This window comes from Microcebus murinus, chromosome 7, assembly GCF_040939455.1.
Source record: "Microcebus murinus isolate Inina chromosome 7, M.murinus_Inina_mat1.0, whole genome shotgun sequence".
Classification (NCBI taxonomy): domain Eukaryota; kingdom Metazoa; phylum Chordata; class Mammalia; order Primates; family Cheirogaleidae; genus Microcebus; species Microcebus murinus.
In genome coordinates, this window is record NC_134110.1 from 30,153,698 (window position 1) to 30,177,677 (window position 23,980).

Sequence of the window (23,980 nt, forward strand, 5' to 3'; positions counted from 1 at the left end):
CAGTCTGGAAGCACAGCAGTGTGATTAAGGTGGTTGTGGACACGGCTTCTCGCTCACTGTCTGCCAGCACGGTATCGGGGACACCCAATCCCTCCTCTTCTTCTTGTGGTTTTCCTGTCCTTTCCTATCTTCACCAATTTTCTTGTACTTGCCCTTCTTGCATCTTGCCCCTTCTCATCTCTTCTTTCCTTCCTTAAACAAATGTATCCATTCAACACGTATTTCTTCTGCAACCCCTAGGTGCCAGGCATGGTTCTAGGGAAGTGAGCCATTCAGAAAGAAGGAGGAATGTCCCTGCCCTCGTGGTGTTTGTGTTCTTGGAAGCAGGGACAGAAGCAGCACTTGAGTTGGTGATACAGGAAGACCCCATTGAGAAAGGCATACTTGATTGACCAGGCCCTCGGGAGGTGGGGAGCGGGTAGGGCTAGAGGCTGGGGAAGAGCCAGCAGGCAGGGGGCACTGTGGAGCTCAGGCTCCTGAGCAGGCACAGGCCTGGCGGGTTTGAGCCCAGAGATCCCTGTGGCTGGAGCCAGCCAGGAGCCCAGCAGGAAGAGACGAAGTTCATTCACATCAGGCATGTGGGCCATCGTAAGAACTCTGACTTTTACTGTGGAGGAAATGTGGAGCTAGTTCATGTTTTCAAAAATGTTTGATGATAAAAAACATTGATCATATACAAAAGTAGAAAGAACAGTGAAACAAATCCCCATATACCCAGTACCCACTCAACACTATCAAGGCATTGAAAAATTTGTTTGATTTATATAACACTCACTTCTACCCACTGCTGGGTTAGCTGAAAGCAATCCCCCAAATCATCACATCATTTCATTTCTAAATATTTCAGTATGCTATCTCCAAAAGATACAGAGTTGAAAGAGAAACAAAACCATAATACCATTATTCTACCTAACTCTATAAAAACTACTTCTTGATGTTCCATCAAATATTCATTCAGTGTTCAGAATTTCCCCATCTCATCAATTCTAGATATGGTTTGCTCGCATGGGGTTTTGAGCACAGCTGTGGCAGGGCCCTGACTACATTCTAAACACATCCATTTGTCTTCTGTGCTGAGAACACACTGTGGGAAGAGGCCATTGGGAGACTCTCACCCTGATTCAGTGAGCAAGCTGGAGCTGGGAACAGCAAAGGGTTCTGAGCACCTGTCCTGGTCCACATCATGGGCTGGCTGCACACTTGGGAGTACTGAGAAAGAGGCAGAGGTCATGTCCTGAAAGGCCCAGCGTCTAGCAGAGGAGAGTGAACAGTGTACCAAGAGGAGGCAGGATGATGATGCACAATGAGACAGGGTGCCATGGAGCACAGAGGACGGCCTCTGCTTGTCTGCCTCCTCTCGTGAATCGAGGGCAATGACTGAGACCAAGTGGGTCTTTGAGGGCCCTTCCAGTAATCGCCGGTGAGCCCGATGCAGGCTGTGCTCATCCTATGGAAGTTGCTAATTCGGTGCCTGCACCTATGGAAAAAAGAGTAGAAGCAAATCGTAATGCCGTGGGCTTGGAAGCAGCTTCCTGTTCATGCATCCTCCAGCTGCGTCAGGAAAACCAGAGACAGGATGACTTATTCAAGAAATTACATCTCTCCTTCCCTCGCCACGACCTGTCATTTCCTCCTCATCAATTTCAATTGAAACATCATTCAGAAGAGCACCTGAATGTCCCAGCGCACGCTCAGGCTGCACAAAGGGAAGGCACAGGAGAATGACAACACGCAGGAACTTGCACATTGAAATGCAGACACTAACCACGGGGCGCGTAAAGGAATCCAGGCCCTTTATTTTAGAGATTAGCAATAGGCAGACAAGATAATCCTCGGCGAGGTAAACACATTTATTTTGGACAAAGCCGCTATTTTTCCACAATGACATGGTGAAAGGAGAAAATTGGGAGATAAGCGCGCCCCACGCCGTCCCGCAGAGCTGCGGAGGGTGGTAGCTCTCATCAGTCAGGGAGGTGAAGGACTGCATTTCTCTTCTGAGGCTTTAATTTTCTCCTGGTTGTCTGAGCTAGGCAGTAAGGAGGTTGATTAGGGAGCAGTGTCCCCTAGCTGAAGTGAGAGATGCTGCAGTTGCTTCTGAATCCAGAATGTTCCCGCAGGAGAATTAGCCCAGCTCAAAACCACTGCAGTGCTGGGACCCTTCAAAGCTTTCAGGAGTCTCACCTTTCCAAAAAATTGCCATGCCCGCATCCTCCACCTCAAAATAGCTGTCACTCTCACACTAGCCTATTTTAATTTTCTACAAAAGATTTATCTGACATTTTCCTTTTTTTTTTATTTTAGCATATTATAGGGGTACAAATGTCTAGGTTATGTGTGTTGCCTTTCCCCTCCTTCCCCCTAGAGCATTTTTCTTATTTGGGAATTAATTTATTTTTGTTTTCTCCATTAGAATGCAAGACCATGACAACAAGGGCTTTTTTGGTCTTTATTCTTGTATCTGCTATACTGAGAAGTATGTCTCACACCTCTAAAACATAGAAAATATATAAATATAATACGAATAAGCATATAAAATATGCATAAATATATAATGACATTTTAATAAACATCTTGTAGGATTATGGTGCAAGAGTGAATGAATCACACTTGGATTCAGCTCTCTGGGCAGCAGACACGATTGTGTGGGGTGAGGTCAGCAGCAGGACCCAGAACTGGGTGTCCGGTCACCTGGGTTCTGAACTTAGACAGGAAATGTCTAATTTTAAAGATGAGACTGTGGTCCCTTGTTATGCCTTTGCCTTGTTCTGTAGCCCAGCTAAAAATAGAGCCTATATGTCTTCTTTCCTCTTCTCAGGACAACAAAGGGAAAAAAATGCTTTAAAAAATGCAATGTTGTGAGACATTTCAATTTAATGTAAAATTTGGAATGTCCACACTATAGAATCATCGTGACAAAGATATTCTTGAGACTCACAGTGAGAAGTTTTATGTCCAGAAAGACGAAATGACCTTCTCAAGGTCACTTAGATCTTTGCCGTTGCTCCTCCTGCAAGCTGGTGGCAATCTCTTTGTTGTTTTTGATCATTTTCTCATTATCTTCTGGTTCCTCTTCTCTCTCGTCAGCAGATGAGAACAGAAGAAGTGATGCTATCAACTATGACACCCCCTTCTTACTGAAGCCGGCAATGTTCCCCGTACACCGCAGGCTGTTCTCAATCATGGCAGTTGCTTTAAGAACATGTTTTTAAAATGTGCTCCGTCTTTACAGGCATAGAGCTGAGAGAAGGCAGAGAGGGAATAACATGGAGTGAACAGTCACTGCATAGCAGGCACTCCACCAGGTGATGATCTGCACTCACAGGTCTCACTCAATTCTCACAAGGATCCCATGAGGCACGGCAGTTTTAATTGCATTCTACTAATGAGGAATCCAAGACTTCAAGGTGTGAACCAAATTACTGAGTGTCACTTCGGCTGTGAGTGGTGGGGGCAAGAATTAGCACTCAGGGCTGTCTGACTCCACATCTTTCACTGTCTATGCTTTAGTATGGTGTGAGTGTGTGTGTGTGTATGTGTGTCTACATACACATCTGAATTCTAAAGTGGAAGTTACCTGCCCTTGCTGTGGATGGCTTGAATAGCTCTAGGACCCTTAATAGCTGACTGTGCCTGTCCTATATGATGCTCTGGACACACATTGCATTATCTCTGCCTTTCCCCGGGAGCTGAGGGTCTCACTATTGCTGAAAGCTATCAGGCCCAGCAGCTCTGATTTCTAGTAAGGTTGGGGAAAGAAACACAGGCAGTCCTGTGCTTTCAGTGGCAACCCAGGTTGAATTTGTTTTACTTTTTCATTTTTAAAGCCCCTTTTCCTGCCTTTTTCTGCTCTACCAGATGGTATGAGCATAGTTTGGATCACAGGATACTGTTTGACTCATTCCATGGCACGGAGCCAGGGTTTACGCGAGGACACCCTAGCTTTTCCCTGCGCACCTGGTTTCAGCTCTTACCGGTAGAAAATAATCAGGTTTGACGTTTGGGGCCTGGAGATCAGGGACTGAGCAAAAGACCATACGGCACATATTAGAATCAGTTGCACAAGCAATCCTTTTGCCTGCTAATGGCCCTTCAGATGGCTGTGTTAACTCATCCTGGCTGGGGAAGAATTGATGTTCTCAATTCATAGATTCCCTCCTCTCTGTGGGCATTCAGGCAACCTTAGAAATGCCAGTTCCACTCAGCATCCTGGCACTGAGAATGGCTTGAAAAATCTACTTTCATGATAAATTACAAACACGTATCCAGATATTGTGCTGGGTAGCAATTTAAAAGAGAAGAAAAGAAAAATGACAAGAAATAGTACTATTGTTAGTGACACGGCTCTTTATTGCTGCAAACCTTGTCTTTGCCAGCATTTCTCAAATCATCACAACAAGTTGTGGGGCAATAATGCAGAGATAACATAGCTATTGCTACATCTACCACTACTAGATCTACCATCGCCATCACCACCAATACTGTTAGCACCACCACCACCACCATCTCACCATCACCATCAACCACCATCACTACCACCACCACTATCACCATCATCACTGCTGCCATCACCATCACCACCACCATCTTACCATCACCATTGTCATTACCATCACCACCACCACCATCATCATCACCACCACCACCACCACCACCATCACCATCATCATCATCACCATCACCACCACCATCTTACCATCACCACCACCACCACCACCACCATCATCATCACCATCACCACCACCATCACCATCATCATCACCATCACCACCACCATCACCATCACCATCACCATCACCACCATCATCATTACCATCACCACCACCACCATTACCATCACCACCGCCACCACCACCATCACCATCATCGTTACCATCATCACCATCACCACCATCACCATCACCACCACCACCACCACCACCATTACCATCACCATCACCACTACTACCACCATCATCATCATCGTCACCATCACCACCACCACCATCACCATCATCATCACCATCACCATCATCACTACCACCACCATCACCATCACCACCACCATCATCACCATCATTATTACCACCATCTCACCATCACCATCAGTATCATCACTACTACCACCACTATCACCATCATCACTGCCACCATAACCATCTTACCATCATCATCATCACCACCACCACCACCACCACCACCACCACCATTACCATCATCATCACCACTACCACCACCATCGTTATAACAGTCACCATCACCATTACCACCACCACTACCATTATTACTAAGCACTTTGTGGATATCATCTCATTTGCTCTCCATCACACTGCTAGGAGGTAGGGATTTAGAAGCCTAATATGTTTGACACATAGTCTATCACTCACTACAAGGACACAAAGGTGCCAGAATACTGTTATTACCATTTCTTTTTCATCACAGTCATCATCGTCTTCGTCCTCATTCTCTTCATTGTCTATTACAGTTGGGTGATGCTTCATTATGCCTTATAAATCACTTCCTCAAGTATTAAATTACTTCTTCTACTACTGTCTTTTGAGGTAATTATAATGATTATAATCTTCCATGTGGGAAAACTAAGACACAGCAAGTTAAATGGCATGCCCTTCCCCATCTATCTTAGATTTAGAATTATTTTCCTTACAATATCGTGGAGAAAAGGGATTAGGAAAATAACACAAAGGATTCCTTTAATTGCATTGACTGACCAAGTCCACTGTTACTGGGAGCTTTGTGCTCCATCCATGGCATTTACAACTCATTAGCTCTTGGGTGGCACCAGGGAATCTATATCTCAAATATGGTTTATTGTCATTGTTTGGCTTTTATTCCTCATCATTGCTGAGGCTTCATGAAAGTGTTGGCACTGGGTTGGAATGTGATTTTCACCAATTGAGATGTGGAGAAAGTATTACAGGTAAAGAAAGGTAGTATCACAGGCAAATTCTCTGAGGCCAGAAATCCTTAGGGAGTATTTGGGGCTGAGCTAAGTGGTCCATTTGGGTTCTTGCTTAGGGGATGTGATGTGAACACTGGACACAGAGCCAAAAAGGCAGGTTGGAAACTCGGGGCTGGCAATCTCCAAATCAGACAGCTCTGGCATTGTGTCTTTGAGATAATCAATATCCTCTGACTATGTTAGAGGTGGGAAATGACTTGGACAGAGTTTGCTTACCCTTTTGGAAGGATAACCTACTAGCATAGGTTGGCCAGGAAGGTCTGAAGGAAAGAGACTGGGCCAGGGAGCAGGGCTGGCTCCTCGTCTGTGCCTGCAGGAAGGCAGGCAGCTCCGGGAGGGACCAAGGTGGCTCAGGACACTGGGGTGTGGAAGTGTTAACACAGGTGCAGGGGCTGGATGGAGAGATGTGTCCCTCATGCTCCTCTGGGTGACACTCCTTCATGGCTGTCCATAAAAGACTCTGCCTTGTTTGAGGCACTGGCTGCCTTATGACACCATTATGATCACAAATTTCTGACACTTTTCTTGCTCTGGCCTCTTGCCACCATCTTATTATTTTTTTTTCCTCTTTGCTGAAAACCTAACCCTTGCATGTTTGCTTCTGTAGCTGCTTTCCTTTGCATTTCTCTCTTGTTTACCATGTGGCTCCTACAGCCTCCTAGATCTGCTATTTCAGATTAATCTATTCAACTTTCTTGGCACAGGAGCACCTCCTGAATCCATGCCTTTTACAAATCTCATTGTCATCCTAGGTGTGCAGCTCCTGAGCATTAGCAACATCGGTACATAACCCCCCCCCACCACCACCACCAATTTGGCTGAGGAAGCAAAGAGCAACTGGGACCTCCATGGCATCCTCACAATGGTGGTGGTGGCATCCGGGAGAGGGAGAGTGACGCCTCCTCTCCTGCCAACATCAATATCTTAATGAATAATCCTGCTCAGTCACTGCCCAGACCTTTGCATCCCTTCTCCTTTCGGGTCCTTTCCTACCAGCCATTAAATGTTCCCAGCTCCCATTTCAGTCTTTCTGCAGAGCCGCGCTGCTGCCTTGGGTTCTGACCTTGAGGGAATTGGTTTATCCATCTTGTAGATAACCAGTGACTCTCTGTGGAACAGCCTGGGTACAGTAGGAGGGGCGTCTGTCTGCATAGAAAACTAAGGTGTCTGGTTCCCCTTCCCGGAGGAAAGGGAGCTGGCGACGCTCCGGTCTCCCGCGATGAGCTCCTGACATCGCATTAATCAGCAAGATTGCTCAGATACAGAGACCAAACGCCTCCAAGGCCTGGCTCTCTTCTGAGGGTGTCTGTAACCACATTTTGAATTTTTCCTGATGAGAATCAAGAAACTCATTCTTTTCTAGACCTCATCACACCCTCCAGTCTGATGTGTTCCAGCTCGAAGGGGTTCCAGAGATGCAGGGGCTTCTGACTCACTCTCTCTGCAAGTGAATAAGTCACAAAGTTGTGGCTTCCCTTCCTCTCGAGTGCCACTTTTCTCAAATTTTTCACTGCCATGCCCATGGCCACTGTCATGGGGACCACATCAATCTCAGAGGGACAATAGCTACAGCCGCAGATGTTTACTGAGTGTCCACCATGCGGCAGGAGCTGCTCTGAGCCCACAGACACAGCTCCAAACAAACACAGAGCCCGCCCCTGCTTCCAGGAGGCTCCTGTCCCAGGAGGGGTAAACAGGCAATAAGCAAACACAGACATCAGTGGTGCAACACGGCAGGGAGAGGGGACGTGGTGGGGCAGAGGGAATGCCATTCTGGTTCTGGTGGACAAGGAAGACATTCAGAGAAGGGGACATCTAAGCAGAGACTAGATTGAATTGAGGAATCAAGCCATCCCTGTGGATACCTGGGGAACAAGCATTCCAGACAGAAGGAAAAGCCAACAGGAAGACCTTGAGGTTGGAATGTAACTGACATGTTCAAGGTAGAGGAGGGAGGCCAGTGCGGGTGGGGGTGGAGACAGAGTTGATAGAAATGGAAGGGGTGCAGGGCATGAGGTCACAGAGGGCATGCTGGAGGCCATTTAAGTTTTGTGATGGGTGAATTGAGAAGCATTGCGGTGTTTTGAGCATAGATGACATGCCTGATTTATGGTTTAATGATATAATCCTGGCTGCTTGAGGGGAAAAGTGCACGGCTGAGCGTGAAGGAGGGGGCTGTTTAGGAGGCTGCTGCACTGGTCCAGGGTCTTCTTGCAGAGTAAATTAAGTGAGGGCAGTGTGGGAAGAAGCAGAAATAGAGTTTGCCACAAAACAGGTACTCAAAAAATATGGGTCTTCTCCAAGATCATGTTTTACTTTCAACTTCTGATTGCAGTGTTTTTATTTAATCAAGAAAACCATCAGGACATAAACAAAAAATCCTGCATTCCATCCTTCAGATAACCTCTGTTATACAACATATGCCATTATCACATTGTACAAACTAGACTAACCAACACACACCTCAGCCCTATTTAAAGAGGTGGATTTGGGGGGTTTGGTGATGATGTCACCCCACAAGATCACCCCACAAGATCACCCTGCTGGGCATGGGGTATGCACTGCAGCACGGATTCTAACAGAAGAGTGGAAATGGCCTGAATCACCAACCTGTCCATGAGTAGAGGATTGTGCAAATGCATCACGTCTCCTATTTAGGGTTAAAACTGTAGCTGTGAAAGGACCAGAGAAACTCTCCACGTACAAATAGAATGCAACCTAGATAAATTATGTGGAAAAAAGCAATGTTTATTAACAGATTGAATGGCATGCTGCAGTTTGTGAGGATAAAACGGAGACAGGAGAAGTGTGTGTGTGTGTGATGCTTACCAGTGCATAAAATATCTCAGGAGAGGTTAACCAACATCTGGTAAATTAGTTGCCTCTAAGGAAAGGAACCGAGTGGCTGAAAGTGGGATAAAAAGGACCTTTTTCTCAGGTGTACCTTTTGGATTTGGGGCCGTGTGTTAGTTACCAAAAACATCAAAGTCACAGAGTGGGATCCAAGGCTGAGCACCCCTGACCCCAGAGCCAGAGCCCTTTCCCGCTCTGGGGCTGCTGCTCTTCAGAGCACTCCTGGGGGACAGTTAATCAGGGAAGCGATCGAGATTGGAATATCGAGACCAGAATTTCCACCAGGACATGTTACTGGGATGACTCTGGGTGACTACTGCCTGCCTGTTAATTGTGGCTTTTTTTGCACTCAGGGGAAGAAGGGTGACATGGGACCGCCTGGAATCCCTGGATTGCTGGGGCCGCAGGTAACTACTGTCTTTTAAATTCTCTTCTACCACAACGCCACTTTTTCTGATTAAATAAATGACCAAGTAGTAGCAATTCTCAGGTTGGTAACCAGCGTCTTGCTAGTCGCCTCCTCAAAGTGTTAAAAGGAACAATCAGTGTGTCATTCGTCCATCCTCCCTGAATCCCTCCCTCCTCCTCCTCCTTGATGTGGGGGAGCTGCTGATGTGGGCAGAATGGCCACTGTGTGCCCTCCAGGAGGAATTTCTGTCTAGAGGTGGGCTGGCAGGCGATGGCAAGAGTGATGACACCAGTCTTACGAGAAAGAGAACCAGTGGGAGGTGGGCAGAGACCCCAGGACGAGGTGGTCAGGAAACCTTCCACGAGGAAGCTCCCTGCCCTTGGCAGACAAGGCCCAGCCAGCCAGGCAGGGGTGGGAGGAGGCGGGCCTCCCTGGGGTGCTCAGAGTAAGAGCGGGAATCTACCAGCGCTGGCGCAGTGGGAGCACCAAGCCCCCAAGCAGAGAGTGGTGGGAGAATGAACTGAGTGAGAATTGTGAGGGGCTCCGCTAGGAGGCCTGAAAAATCAAAAGTGCTGTCACTATCATAGGGGCCAAGATACCTGCATTCAGGTCTCAGTCTGTCTTCCAACACACTGGGACAGTGGCCAAGTCCTTTCCCCTCTTTGGGCCTCAGTTTCCCCTTCTGTAAAATGATGGAGTTATGCCCCAATCACGGGGGCCTCTGTTCCCAGACAGGCACTGCTCTCCCTCCCTGGATTCCTGGTCTCTTCCCGCTCTTCCTCTCCTAACTCCTATGGGACTTTTAGGCTCAGCTTTGGAGTAGCTTCCTGGGCTGCCATACTTCAGCCCAGCCCCTTGCTTTGACACAGTTCCAGATGTGCTGGCCCCGTGCTGTCCCTGTGGATCCTGGCAACCATCCGTCCAAATGGGCAGACACCGGGTCCCCCCCATCCCCATGTCACAGATGAGGGGTGAGACTCCCAGATGCAGAGGGATCCGCTCAGGGCCATCCTCTGCTAAATAGACACTTGCTGCAACTCTGGATCCCTCTCTCCCCAGGTGACCTTGGCCTTCAACTCTCTTAGCTCCCCTTATTTGTAAATGCAGCATCACTGTGATGTCCCCACAGGGTACCACAGTGTGGGGAAAACAGGGAACTCCTGGAGCCCCCTGCCTGGCACTTGCAGGTGTTCAGATTTGCTTCATTCTTCCTTGCCCCCCACATCAGAGCCCCAAGCCCTCCCCACGCCCCACTGCAGATCAGTGTAAGTGTGTCACGCTGAAGCAGTGCTGGGGGAGAATGTGCAGAGTGAGGGCCAGGGGGACCCAGGCCAGGATCCCAGCCCATACCACTTTCTGACTGAGGGATCTCAAGTAAGTTTCCCAACCCTTTTTTGTTAAAAATAATAATAAAAATAAAAATGAGGGCAATGCTATAGGTTGAAGGGAGGAACGGGACCATGAGAGGAGATAATGAGGTCCCCAAGGTACAGGGAACACCAGGTAACCAAACCATGGCTGTCCCTGTTCTGGACATGTTGGCAGCAAGCAGTAGGCACAAGTCTCCTCTGGGCTCTTCTGCCTGGTCCTCCCAAAGCTGCGGTAGAGCAGCTGGCTTAAGCATGGCCTGGGACTGGGCACCTCCACCCCTACCCTGGCCTCCCTGGGGAGATAGTCACCCCATCCATCGTGCATTGGCAGGGAGGCGCCCACCCAGGAAACTGCTCACTGCACTCAGAAGCCAGTGTTTACATTTGCTGACATGAACGTGTTTCATGAATGATGGGCACCTTGGATGCAATCTGAGATTCATTTCTACACCTCTCATTCGGGTCGGGATACAGCAAGGAATAGCAATGTAGGATCCATCATAATTCACAGTTTTCTAAAGATTTCACATTGACTGTGGCACTTAGCTGTTAATAATGAAGAATAGAATGGTTTTTGTCTTTTGTTTTATGACCTTCCTTCCTAGTGAGCAAAGCTTGTATATTTTAAAATTCACCCTCAATGTAGCTCTATCACATTATTTTGAGCTGTAATTTTTTTTTCTACAACTCTTTGTTTGCTGCCCTGGAAAATAGATTTAATTCTTTCATTTTTAACTTTGAAGTTATTTCTATTCAGAAAACCTTTACTGAATGCCAGATGTTGAGCTGGGTGCTGTAGATATAAATATTACCAGGCTTTTCATGACTGGGGTTTGCCTATAATCATGCACCCTGATGTATTTGGGGGGCTCAGTGGTTCAGAATCAGGCAATACAGAGTTTGCATATGTACTACCTGGTACTCTGGGTTGGATCTTGTGCGATGGACTCACAGCTGTGCGTAGGCCAGCCACCCCTGAACTAGGAGGCCAGGTTCCTATTGCCCTCTGCCGTTCCCTCTGCTTCATGCTTTCTGACATGCCCACGTGCCCACCGCTCCTGGCCTTGGCCCTGTTTTCTCCTGCTCACCACCATGTATTGGTACACTTGTTCATCCATTCATTGGTTTATTCATTCAACGGGTATTTGTACCCATGGTATACCAAATTCAGCTCTGGAGATGTAAAATCTAAGTATCTGCAATGCATGCCCTGAGGATTCATACAGTAGTGGGGCAGAGAGAGATGCAAAGAGAGGAAGAAGGTGCTTTAATGTGGGCCCTAAATTTTGGATTTATTCAGGTAGGGTGAAGCCAAGAGATCAGAGGACAAAGGCCATTGAAAAGGGAGCTTGTTACTCACAGTTCCTGGAGAAGGGAGCATTCCATTCCTGCAGGGCTGCATGGGGCAGCGACAGGGTCAGTCTGGAGGTGGAAGGAGCAAGAAGACAATGTGAGCACAAGCCTTTATCGTGGTTTTTGAGGGAAGGAATGGGCCAGGAAGGGTTAGCAGCTAAGCAGGCACAGGCTTGCATAGTTCGAAAGATTTCAATAGGCTTTGGGCACTAGGGGTGATCTCTCATTGCCTGGTAGCTGGTCCTGGGGTGTCTTAGGGCCGTGCGAGAGTGTCCTGTCCCAGGCTGCAGGATCCTGACTGTCCTAGTCCATTTTGAGTTTCCGTAATTGAACTTATGGAGCAAGAGCTCACTCATTACGACAAGGTCTGTACCAGGCCATTCATGAGGGATATGCCTCCATGATCCAAAGACCTCCCACTAGGCCCCACCTCCAATACTGGGACCACATTTCAACACGAGACTTGGCAGAGTCAAACAAACCGTAGCCAAATCTTAGCACTGATTAAAGGCAGTGGGAGGACCTATCGATTAGGACCTGGCTTATTTGCATATCACAGTCTTACTCTCTAGCAAGTTGCTGCCATCTCTAGAAATTAGCTAACACTAGGAGGGAAAGGCCCTCCCCGGCTCCATAAGACCTCAAGATGTCAAAGCATCATATAACAAAAACACATAATTAGTAGAGAAGGCGAATCCACTAAGCTTAGTTTTGGGAGAAGAGTCAGGCCTCAGCTAGATGGACGCCCAGAGCAGGACCCATGTGCTGATCTGGAATATCAAGACTGATCCCACAGAGGCCTATTCCTGAAGGGGCCATTGGAAAAGCCCTTGAAGGGGCCCAGCCCATTGCACAAATCCTTTTAGTAAAAGGGACAAGATCCCTTCTTGTGTGTTGTCCGTGATCAGGAGAGGAAGATGGATGAGTAAAAGACAGGTTTTCATCTGCTCTGATCCTTCAGATAGTTGGGCACAAGCCAACCATCAACTGAAAATGGGAAAGTATAAGTTGTCCAAGGAAATACCTAGAGGCCTTTCCACACGTGGGTACCCAGCTCCCTCCCTCCACAGCCCCGCGCTGGAGAACATCCTGTGTCACATGCTGCTGGGCTGCGTCCACAGCAAACACCACACATCACACAAAAGCCACCTGTGGCCTGAATGCAGCCTGGCCGGGCTGTCCAAAAGTATCTTTGGGGCTACACGGCCCCATCTCTCAGTCCCAGGCCGGGGCTGAGTGGTCCTTTAGTGTCTGATCACTCACACCCATGTCCCTTCCTACCCTGGTCCTACCTTGTCCCTTCTCAGCTTCCATCCTCCCCAGACAGGCCACCGAGCTTCCATCTCCTAACCCTGGAGCCAGGGAGAGTGTGGCCTTGTCTGTTCTCCCTGGGTCGTGCTGACTTACCCAGGGCAGCCTAAGCCCCCATCTCCGGGCTCCTTCCCATGCGGGTTCCAATTTCTCCCTCCTTGGAGCCTCCGCAGCGGCTGCCTGGCCCACTGCAAACAGAGAATCTTGACTTTGGAGACTGGCACCGCTGGGTCTGAGGCTGTCCTTGTCCTTAGGATCAGGGTGATCTTAGAGGAGTGTCCTCACTTTTCTCTCTCTGTGACTTGGTTTCCTCAGCTTTGATGTATTAATTATTCAACTTGAGTCAAGAAATATTTAGCAAGAATCTTCTCGACTCCATGCTGGGCCAGTGCCATGGAGGAGACCAGTACAATAATGAAGCTCGTGCCTGTGGGTCTGCACTGCAGCCCAGCCTGTGCCTGTTGCCCTGCACTAGTGTCCTGCTCCGTCTTCCCAGAAATGCATGAGGGATGTAGGATTTGGAACCACCCTGTAGAAACCAGGAAACTATACCTTAGTGAAGTGACAGAGCTCAGCAATAGCTGGGAAGTGGCCAAGAGACTTTGGTTTGCTCCCTGGAGGTTGAGGGGCTCTGCAGTCCCCAGCCCTGAACCATTTGGACCCTGGGCACAGGGACTTGCACACAGGTGGGGAGGCAGGTGCTGTCAGGATGTCACGGGGCAATATGGATAAAGACCTTGTATAATAGAAAGCCCACTGCATAGTAGGTGCTTTAGAAAATTAAGTTTTCTCCCTTCCTCTTTGGGGAGTACCAAGGTATAATTGGCTGTCCCAGCCTGTGGGCTAAGGGCTGGTGCACCCCTGTCCTCCCAGGACACTGCCTCTGCCCCATGGCCCTCCTCATGGCTGTCCTGAAGCTGTATCAGAAAGGCCATATCCTGAGGTCTGAGCTGCAGGAGCTGTCTGGTAACCAGGGTGTGACCAGATGGAACCCATGCGACCAGGCGACTGCTGTGTTCCCAGTTTCCGTGGCCTCTGCCTGTCCCTTGGTGGCCTAAAGAAGGCAGAGCGTGGCCAACACAGCAGGGTCAGGCGGGTGGGCTGGCGGATGGCTGTTCCCTCTTGCCACTGCCCCGACACGCGTCCCAGCCGCAGTTGCAAGATGGTCCCCTGTACATTGGGAAGGAGGCTGGGAAAATCACCTCCCCATTTTGTAATCACTCCTAGAAGTGGTTTCTGGATTTTCTGACAGCTGGCTCCAGCTGGTTCTTGCTGCTGCTTCTTCTCTCTCTCTCTCTCTCTGTCTGGCAATGGCTACTGCAGTTATGCAGTTTAATTACTGTGTAGGATTTTACTCTCATTCCTGTGCATACAGCATCACAAAACCAGACAGTTATTACACCTTTACCGTGTGCACAGCAGGGAAGCAGGTGCTGTGGTCTTACCGGGGAGGTGGACTCAGGGATCTTCAGACCTGTATTTAAAGCAGTAAGCTCTAGTCCTCCTTAATGTGAAGAGAGTCTTTCAGGAGATGGAATCGTTCAAAGGTGGACAGGGCCAGAACAGGAGGGGTGAGACCGCGTCCCGAACAGGGACTGTGCAGACACTTGCCATGGCTGGGGCAGGGGCTCAGCAGGAATGCAGGGCCCGGGTGCTGCATCTGAATGCCACTTGCTCTAACTATTTTCCTCCAAGTCCCAGTTCCTTGTTACAAAGTGGGATGGAGGAAACCTGCTTGCCATGACCACTGGGTGGCTCAAATGTGGTCAGTGCTTGAAGGCGGGGGTGGAGGTGGCTGATTCCCTGCCCTGCTGGTTTCTCTTCCCTTGCCTTGTTATGTTTCCATGATTTTCACTCCTGCCACTGCTGCTGGTGTGTGGAGGTAGGCTAATGGCTAATTCCCACACCTGCTGGTTTATCAGAAAGTCACTGACCTCTGGGACCTGCCCTGACCTGTGGTCAGCCTCTGAGTCTAAACTAGGGGCCTGTGAGCCTGTGTTTACCATGAGCTCTCCAGGTGCTTCTGCAGCAGGGGCCACATACCTCTCCCCACTGGAGATGATGGCTGTGTGACCTCAGGTGGGATCCTGACCCTCTCTGGGCCTCAGTATTCTTTGTTGTCAAACAAGGAGGTTTCATTTCCACAGCTGATCATTAAAGACTCATCAGCTCTAACATGCAAACACTAAAACCAGCACACACTGCATGCCAGAGTGTTTGCAAGAGGTGAAGAGGGCAGGGAGGCGGGGTCAGAGTGATGGGCAGGTCAGGAGCCTGGTGTGCTGGGATCCCTATTTTGAAAGAGGACAAACACCCCAGGGGCCATGCTGGGGATGAAAAGAGAGAGAAAAACTAAATGCACCCAAATTGTCAGCAAGGGAGGGCTATACCATTGGGTAGGGTACTCCGGTATGCTCTGTGGGGTTTGGGGGTTCTGCAAGACCCTCAAAGATCATATTGGAGCCAAATTAGATTGCCTAGAATGTGCCTCTGGAGTGGGGGAGCTGTGGGCGTCACCGCAGCGCTCTTGCTTTGGCAAGAGAGGTGAGCAGAGCCGGGCTGGAGCAGCCCGTGTGCTTTGCTAGGCAGAGTGCACAGTGGGCTTAAGTGGAGCCTTCCTTGGGGCCTCCCTCAGCCCTCGTCCATCAGGGAGGACCCGGATCGTACCGCCCAGCGCGCTCTGCAGCCCTGCCTGGGCCCGCAGTTGCTCCGGCTGTGAGCAGATGAATCTAATCCGATGAGAGCTGATGCTACAGGACTGAGTGAGCTCCAGAGAAAATGAGGCCCAGGTGCCGGCAACGTCCTGTTTGGTTCATGGTCCCTTTTAGTGCCTGTTTTGATTCACCTGTGCCTCCAGAGGGCGCACAGGGAACAATCCCCGGATGCAGCCTCTTTGGCCGTTTTTTTTCCCCAGTGTTCATTGCCCTCTAGCGGCCATGTGGTGGTATTTCTTCTAAACACAGGGCTCAACTCAGGTGACTTCATGTACTGAGCACCTGCTGGGGGCCTGCCCTGGGCTGAGCCAGATGCAGAGGGAAGGAGCAGGGCCTGCATTCCGAGGTCTGCGCTTCAGAGGACAGGTGGGCGGGCCTTGAGCGTGAGGAGGGGGAGATTCATTCCATCTGAGGACGTGGAGGAGCTCTCTGAAAGGTGGAGACATCCGAGAAGGGAGGTGTGTTGTCGCGTGGCAGTGGGGAGCGCATGTCCAAAGCGGCTGAGCAAGCAGAAGTGTTCTGTGCCCCCAGGATTGGGTGGGGCAGTGGCGGGCAGTGATGGAGGTGATGGAGGAGAGGAAGGTTGTGAACACACCTGGAAGGACATTATCCCTTAGAAAGCAGGAGGCACCAAAGCTTTTCCAGCTCTGGAGTAACTGGTTGTTCTCAAATGCGTGGTCCCTGGGCAGGGCCATGCTCCCTCCCTCCTGCCTCCTCCCAACGACAGCTGCCTTTCTAAACACACGTGTGACCAACACATGTCTTCTAGGTGCCTTTAGTTCTTCCTAAGACCACACAGGAAGTCCCACATCCTCACCCTGGCACCCAAGTCCTCCGTCCTGGCCCTGGGCAGGCCCGCTCTGTTTCCATAGGGAACTCTTGGCTGTGGCTCAAAGCACAATACCTTGACCGGCAGCCTTCACGTATGAGGCTCCCCTGCCGTGTCTACCTGACCAATGGGTGATTCCCTGGGCTGTCTTAGGACTCAGGCACCTTTCCTGGCTCTTGCCTCCCTCTCTCCAGGTGCAGGGGGTCCCTCCCTGCTCTGTGCTCACAGGTTTACTCGGGCCCTTCTCCTGTTCTAACATCATGGCCTGTCTGCCTGCTTCTCCCCTGCTCACCTCTCATCCTCACCCGGGACCAGAGCTGTCTTACATTTCTGTTGACTGACAGTGGCTGCTTCTGTCTCTGGATGTTGAGGGTGCCCCTAAAGTATAAGCACAGGCAATGCATGATTGAAATAATGCATGAATCTAGGTCTTGCAAGTAGCAGTCGCTGTCGTGACTGGGCTACATAGAATCACCAGGAAAATGTTCACAAGTACAGATATGCAGCCCCACCCACTCCAGGCCCAGGCCCAGGCCCACAGAATCAGAGGGTCTGGGCTGAAACCCACACTGATCACCCCAGGTGATTCTGACACTGACATCAGCTCTGGACTATGACTCATGATTGGGAACTGCTGTTCCGGAAGATCGTTGTTAAGGCGATAGCCTGTCATGTGTATGTTGCATGCATCTACAAACAAATGTGTTTACTTTAACTGTCCAAATCTTTTAATTATATAGCAGAATAGATAACACACAGATGGTTATATATCCAAATATGACACATGTCAGCATTTTGTAAATTTTATGTCAAATCTTTTCTTTTTGCTTTTGTTTCTTTCTTTTTGAAAAACAAGACATTACAAACAAAGCACCCACCTCATCATTCCGCCCCTTCCCTTTGTGTCTCTCCATAGCAGCCTGCATGGCTGGTCTGGGCACTTCTGTAAACGCCCCCCCCCATGCTCTTTCTTCACAGGGTCCCCCAGGACCACCTGGTGTCCCAGGCCCCCCAGGACCTGGAGGTCCCCCGGTAAGACTGGTGTTGATTTTTTCTCACAAGGGCAGTTAGACGGTAGTTTAGTGGCCTGTGGGATCTGGGGACATCTTTGTGTTTAGCCACTTGCGTTTTCTCTGCCTGGGTTTAGTGCCAAAGCACAAACAGGAGGGCCCCCACATGCAGGCACCCCAAGCCTCTGGACTCTCCTACCTTTGGGCCCCTTAGGCTAGACTATCACTCCAGCTCTGGTAATGCTCTGGTCAGCTGTTTCTGGAGACGGTGTGGGACGTTTATCAGCCTGGGGTTGCCCTCTCTAGTGTCTTTTAATAGTTTGTGGTTTGGCTTTGAGGCAAAACAGAGGACCAGGGAAAGTGGGTGTCAACATTTCCCATTTTCAGGGGGCCACAGGGAAAGTGTCCCCAAAGTAGGCATAAGTGGATGGGGATCAGAAGAGGGAGGCAGTTCTATCCATCCTACCAGACAACATTAAATATGACCGGGGCCCCTGACACAGACCAGACAAGGCATGGATGTGCCAGCCTCGAAGGTGCAGCAACTCCCACGTCACAGTGGCTGGAGTAAGGATGGTGGAGGTCCCCGGGCCCTGCTCAGCGCCAGAGGCCCAGGCCAGGAAGACACTAGGCCAAGGATCTGACCTCCAATATGACTAACAATTTCCCTGTGGTCCCCTTTCAGGGTTTACCTGGAGAGATCGGCTTCCCGGGCAAACCCGGGCCTCCCGGGCATGCGGTGAGTATCTCTGCGCATCTTCCTGCCCCTCCGTTGCTCAGTCAGGACTGACAGGGCCTTGCAGCTGGCTCAGGGCCGCTTTCCCAGAGCTGACGGCTCCTTAGTCAGTGGGGACCAAGGCCTGGCACTCAGCCCCCAGAATTGGGCCTTGTGCTTTGGAGGTTTCCTTGTGCTTTGCTCTGCCTGCTGAGATGCGTCCAAAGCCCTGGCCACTCTCTTCAGGCCACTGTTCTTGCTCTTGTCACCCAAAGACATATTAAGAAGTCCTGTGCTGTTGAAGGGGGCCTATTTGTCCTTCAGGGACACCCAAGGGACCAGAAGCAATGCACAGGGAGGTTGAGGAAAGGCCAGTGTGGCAAATTCTTCCGTTATCATTCTGATTGTGTTTGCTCACATGGCAAAGTGAGAGACTCTGGGTGTCTCAGGGGCCTTTTTATTTCTTTTAAGTCCAGTGAGTGGAGCTCAGCAAACCTTAGTGTCTGCCCATGTAGGAGGGGCACGGTTAGGGTTAGATGTGTCCCCTTGCCACGGTTGTGTCAGCTCCTGAGGTCGGAATGGCAGGGTGGCCTGTGAGCACTCTGGTGCCATGTGGCTGAGTCCTGGATGAACCCCATAGTCTATCCCCAGGGAGGCCTCTGCTCCAGTTTCAGGAACTCCTTCCCCTAGTTCTCCCTTGGGGAACTCCCTAGGGGGAAGACCCGGCTAGGGGAGGCCTATGGAACCCCCAGCACTGATGGAGGATGCAGATGCAGGAGAGGGTGTTGGAGGTAAATCCAGGGTTGTGATGTACACTCAGGTGAACTGACGAACATCCAGAAGGAACGCATTCATCCAGGTGAATACATTGTCACCAACAAACATTCCTGGGACACACAGTCAACTGCATCCTCACTAACAAATATTTTACGCAAGTGATAGGGCCGTCTGAAAACTTAAACATATTGTCAGTCTCTTCTGAGCTAAAGAGTTCATCCAAAAGTATTTATATTAGTGTGAACATTCAGAAGAGGGGAGGGTGTTATGAGATGAAAAAAAAATTAGTCAAAGGCATTCATAGTCTATCAGGATGAGACTGTAGCCAGGGAAGGCTGGAAACACAGCTTCTGACTTTGGTATTAGCTCTTGGTCAAGATCAAGCTTTCATAGACCCAAGTGGGCTTAACCCCCCAGAATAAGCCCTTCCTCCTACCCTTCCAGAAGCCTTAGCTTCCAGCACACCTGCTGTATGCAGGTCGGGCTCTCCTTTCCATAGTCACCAGTCCAAGGTGGGGACCCATGGAGATATGAGTCTTAAATTGGCTGGCAGCAGGTTTTGTGGATGAAGAATCACTAGGGCATAGAAAACATTAACTTTTGAATAGCACTAATAGCTGCTAAAGCATTAGCACATGGGAGACTCTGTTGGGGGAAAGGATTTTCCTTATATCAGTCTGGGTGAGCGTGTATGTACCTGATATGTCATTTAAGGTACAGAGAAAAACGAGAAGATCAAGTGGAAGGAAGGGGCCTGGAGGTGGGGCCAGGAGGCCTGGGTTTAAACTGTGTGGGTCCCTGTCACTCACTCTGTGGCCTCATGTAAGTCACTAGACCTTCAGAGGCTTCAGCTCCTCACCTGCAAACAGCTGCAATGACACCTGTCCTGCCACGTCCTAAAGATGGTGGTTGAGGAGGCACCAGGCATTGGAAAATACAACACGGAACTCTTCAGTGTCGTCATAGGAAACAAAAAGCAGTCATGCCAAACCATGCCATCTGGTTGAATTATTGCCTTTTTGAAGGACAAGAGGAAGGGAACACGGCAGTGGGAGGGGAGACAGATGGAGGAGAGATTCTGGAGAGGAGAGAGTTGGAGTAATGTGGTGTTGTCCCCAGGGCCCTCTTCAAAGCTTAGGGTAGAAATGAAGCCATCGGAAGAAGTTTCAGAAAGTATCCTGCCCCCCAACCCCATACCCCACCCTCCACGCATGGCCAGAGAACTGGAAATTGGACATGAACCAAATAGTGAAAATTGATTCAATAACAACAGAATGTGTAAAGGAAACATGGTCCGACAGAGACCACAGTCACCCTAGAGAGAGGCAGCAGCTGATGCACAGGGAAGGCCCTGGCCTCCTGGTTTCTGGCTGCAAAATCAGCTCCTGGCTTGAAACAACTTAAATGCAATGTTTTCCCAAAAATGCCTTTGCATTTTCATTTTATGTTTTCCTTCTTGGCCCAGGGACCACCAGGAAAGGATGGGCTGAATGGACCACCAGGCCTGCCAGGATCCAAGGTTGGTACTCCTGGGTTTGTGTCTGCTTGGGAACCCAAAACACAGAAGCAAAATAAATTCTTGATTGTTGGTGAATTTTAAAATAAGCTGATTGCCTGAGCCTTGAATCAGGACTCAGCTGAAATGTTTGGAGTTACAAGGTCAGATGTGGGAGAGCTCTTTATTTCTTCTTAGATAACTTGGGAAGGATTTGGAAGCCTTGGGCTTTAAAATTAATCTGCTAAACCTATGTATTTTATATTCAGGAAGGAAAAACTTTCAGCTACCCTTACTAACACAATAAGAGACCTCAATTTTAAAAACATTCTAGTGGGGCTTATTATAGTAGGATTATTAAGGTAAAAGTCAGAGGTTAAATATCATAAAATTGGGAAGCAAATAGAGTTTAAATCCTTCAAATGTACAACTATAGAACTATACAACGCATTTTAACAAATAAATGTTATTCTTTCAGAGCAAACATACAGGGCTCAAGTATGCCTGTCAACAGTCCTTGAAAGGCAGCCATTAAAGGAAACTTTTCAGTATTATGGGAACTTTGCTGTCCTTTTCAATAAGCAGACTTAGAAACTCAACTATATCATGACAAAATACACATTAGATATGGATTTAGCTTAATTTTATGTAAATATTCTACATCATTCTCCCTTATCTTTCAAGACAAAGGATAAATGGCTAACCAGGAATTTCGTATCCTCAAAACCACTTATGCAACATCTTCCTTACTCTAAATCTCTCAAGAAGAAAGGAGTGCCAGTTCTGCTAAGTTATATTTTTATAAATCACAGTTAGAGCTGCCGAATAATGAGCCTGGGATGTGGGATGAGCTGCTATGTGTGACGACTGTGGTTAGGCGATCATGCAAAATTAATTGGAGTCCAAAACCACCAAGTACAAGTAGTTCTCTTCCTTCACCAATCTGTAACTAGCAGTGAGTGTGTTTAGTCCACGCGTGGCCCTGTCCTGTAAACTCTGCTTTTTGTTCCCTACAGGGAGAGCCCGGAGAGAGAGGGGAGGACGGTCTGCCTGGAAAACCTGGCCCCAGGGTATGGACTTCTCCTCCTATTAAGCTGGTTATTCCAGATGGTGTGTTTGGGACTGTGTGTGAGCCTCAACTTAACAAGGGCAGAGTCTGTATCAGCTGGAACATGGCAGAAAACAGATAGGAAAATTGAAAAGGGAGTATTTAAAAGGGCATGGGCAGGGTTCAGGGCCTCTAACCTGGAATGGCAACACACTGGCTAGAGCCAGGACCACCCCCAGGACAGAGGGGTGGGGCGGGGGATGGGTGGCTCCTGGAGCCCAGAGAGATCTGTAGCTGGGTAAGGGGCTCCCCTTCCTATGAGAGCTGTGGCCTTGGCGAGAAGAACATCATCACTGTCTAGGTCATCCTGGCAGGGACAAGCACACTGCATGTTCTCTCGCTGGTGCACGTTGTCTCTCTCAGCTCTGTGCTTCTGCCGGTGCTCCCCAGTGGCTGAACCCACGGAAAACCAGGAGGCAGGGGAGCCTGGCTGATGCAATCTGTAGAGTTCAGCCCTCTTGGGCTTTCAGTGGGTGGAGACGTGTGAGAAACGGATCCGAGGGAGAAATGGGGGCTCCTCGGCATGTGATTTTGGGGAAGCACTCCCTGAGAGGAGACAGCCCCAAGTGCCCTGTGGTGACGACTGCCACTCTGCACAGGCTCCCTCTGTGAATGGCTGTGTCCCTACTAAGCTTTCCTGCTGGGCTGCAGCCTCATATTTTGCCTTGAGGCTCTTAGCTCAGGTGTGGCCTGGGCTCGAATGCAGTGAGCTCAGTCTGTAGAGGGCTGGCCCGTGTGTGGTGTGTGTGCACATGCATGTGTGTGTGCACGGGAACCTGTGGTTCTGGGGGAAACTGGTTCTCCAGATGGGAGGTTGCATAGGGAATTCTCCCCGAGCTCCACCCACAGGGATCCCCCTCTTCTAGGGGATGAACGACTCAGGGGCAGTGACTGGGTCTTAGTCACTTCTGCATCTGCCACTCCCCACCTATAGTCAGTCCCTGCAGAGGTATTCAGTAAGGGGATACCTGATGGAGAAGCACAGGAGCAGCCTGGACTCCACATAGTGGCGGTGCTGACCTCATGGAAGGGCATGTCTCAGGTCACCTCTTTGTGGCCAGTGAAGGTGCTGGTGGGCAAATGTCCCCTGTTGTCTCACTTTATATAATATAATCATTCTTTTTTTTTTTTTTTAATTTTCACCGACATTGGGCCCAGTAATATAGTCATTCTTTAGAAGACAACATTAAAATGGAGCTGAAAAAGGACAGATTATATTGCACCCAGCTGTCTCAGGCACATGCAGGCTTCCTGAAACTGCAGAGAGAGTGTTGCCTAGAGCCACTCTGCAGCCTCTGGTTTCCTGGACTCCAGGTCCTGGGAGCCCAGCCCCCACGGTCCCAGTCAGCGCACCAGCACGTCCCTGTCACACTCGCAGGCACGGCAGCCTCCTATGTTAACCTTCCATATGGGCATTTAAAAAATAGTTATATTGCCGGGCGCGGTGGCTCATGCCTGTAATCCTAGCTCTCTGGGAGGCTGAGGCGGGTGGATTGCTCAAGGTCAGGAGTTCGAAACCAGCCTGAGCAAGAGTGAGACCCCGTCTCTACTATAAATAGAAAGAAATTAATTGGCCAACTAATATATATAGAAAAAATTAGCCGGGCATGGTGGCGCATGCCTGTAGTCCCAGCTACTTGGGAGGCTGAGGCAGAAGGATTGCTTGAGCCAGGAGTTTGAGGTTGCTGTGAGCTAGGCTGACGCCATGGCACTCACTCTAGCCTAGGCAACAAAGTGAGACTCTGTCTCAAAAAAAAAATAAAAATAAAAAAATAAAAAATAGTTATAATGATCCCCAGATAGTTAAAATGCAATAATATACAATTTGCTGTGTTTTTGTTTGTTTTCATGCATATCCTGAGGTGGTTGTGTGTAGGGGGGGGTGAATCACATGGTCTTAAAAGCACTCAGGTCAATTAATGTTTGATTGATTGGTTGAAATTCTATCACTTTCCAGAAAGAATTTAAAGCATTTGTATAGGTTTGCTGCTTTTTGCATTCTGGACTTCAAGGATTTTATGGAGTCAGCCATACCTTATAGTTGTGTTTTCTCAAATTTGGGAATTGGCAAATCCTTCTA

The 23,980-nt window shown here is 49.2% G+C and overlaps 1 protein-coding gene across 1 annotated transcript in view; it reads left to right on the forward strand.

Moving 5' to 3' along the window:
* Positions 1-23,980, forward strand: part of COL22A1 (collagen type XXII alpha 1 chain) — a 274,147-nt gene that overhangs the window by 140,206 nt on the left and 109,961 nt on the right. Inside the window, exons 23-27 of the mRNA XM_012735953.2 lie at positions 9,163-9,216; positions 17,774-17,827; positions 18,491-18,544; positions 20,763-20,816; positions 21,809-21,862. Of these exons, the coding sequence (XP_012591407.2) occupies positions 9,163-9,216; positions 17,774-17,827; positions 18,491-18,544; positions 20,763-20,816; positions 21,809-21,862 (270 nt within the window). The remainder of the gene's footprint in view (positions 1-9,162; positions 9,217-17,773; positions 17,828-18,490; positions 18,545-20,762; positions 20,817-21,808; positions 21,863-23,980) is intronic.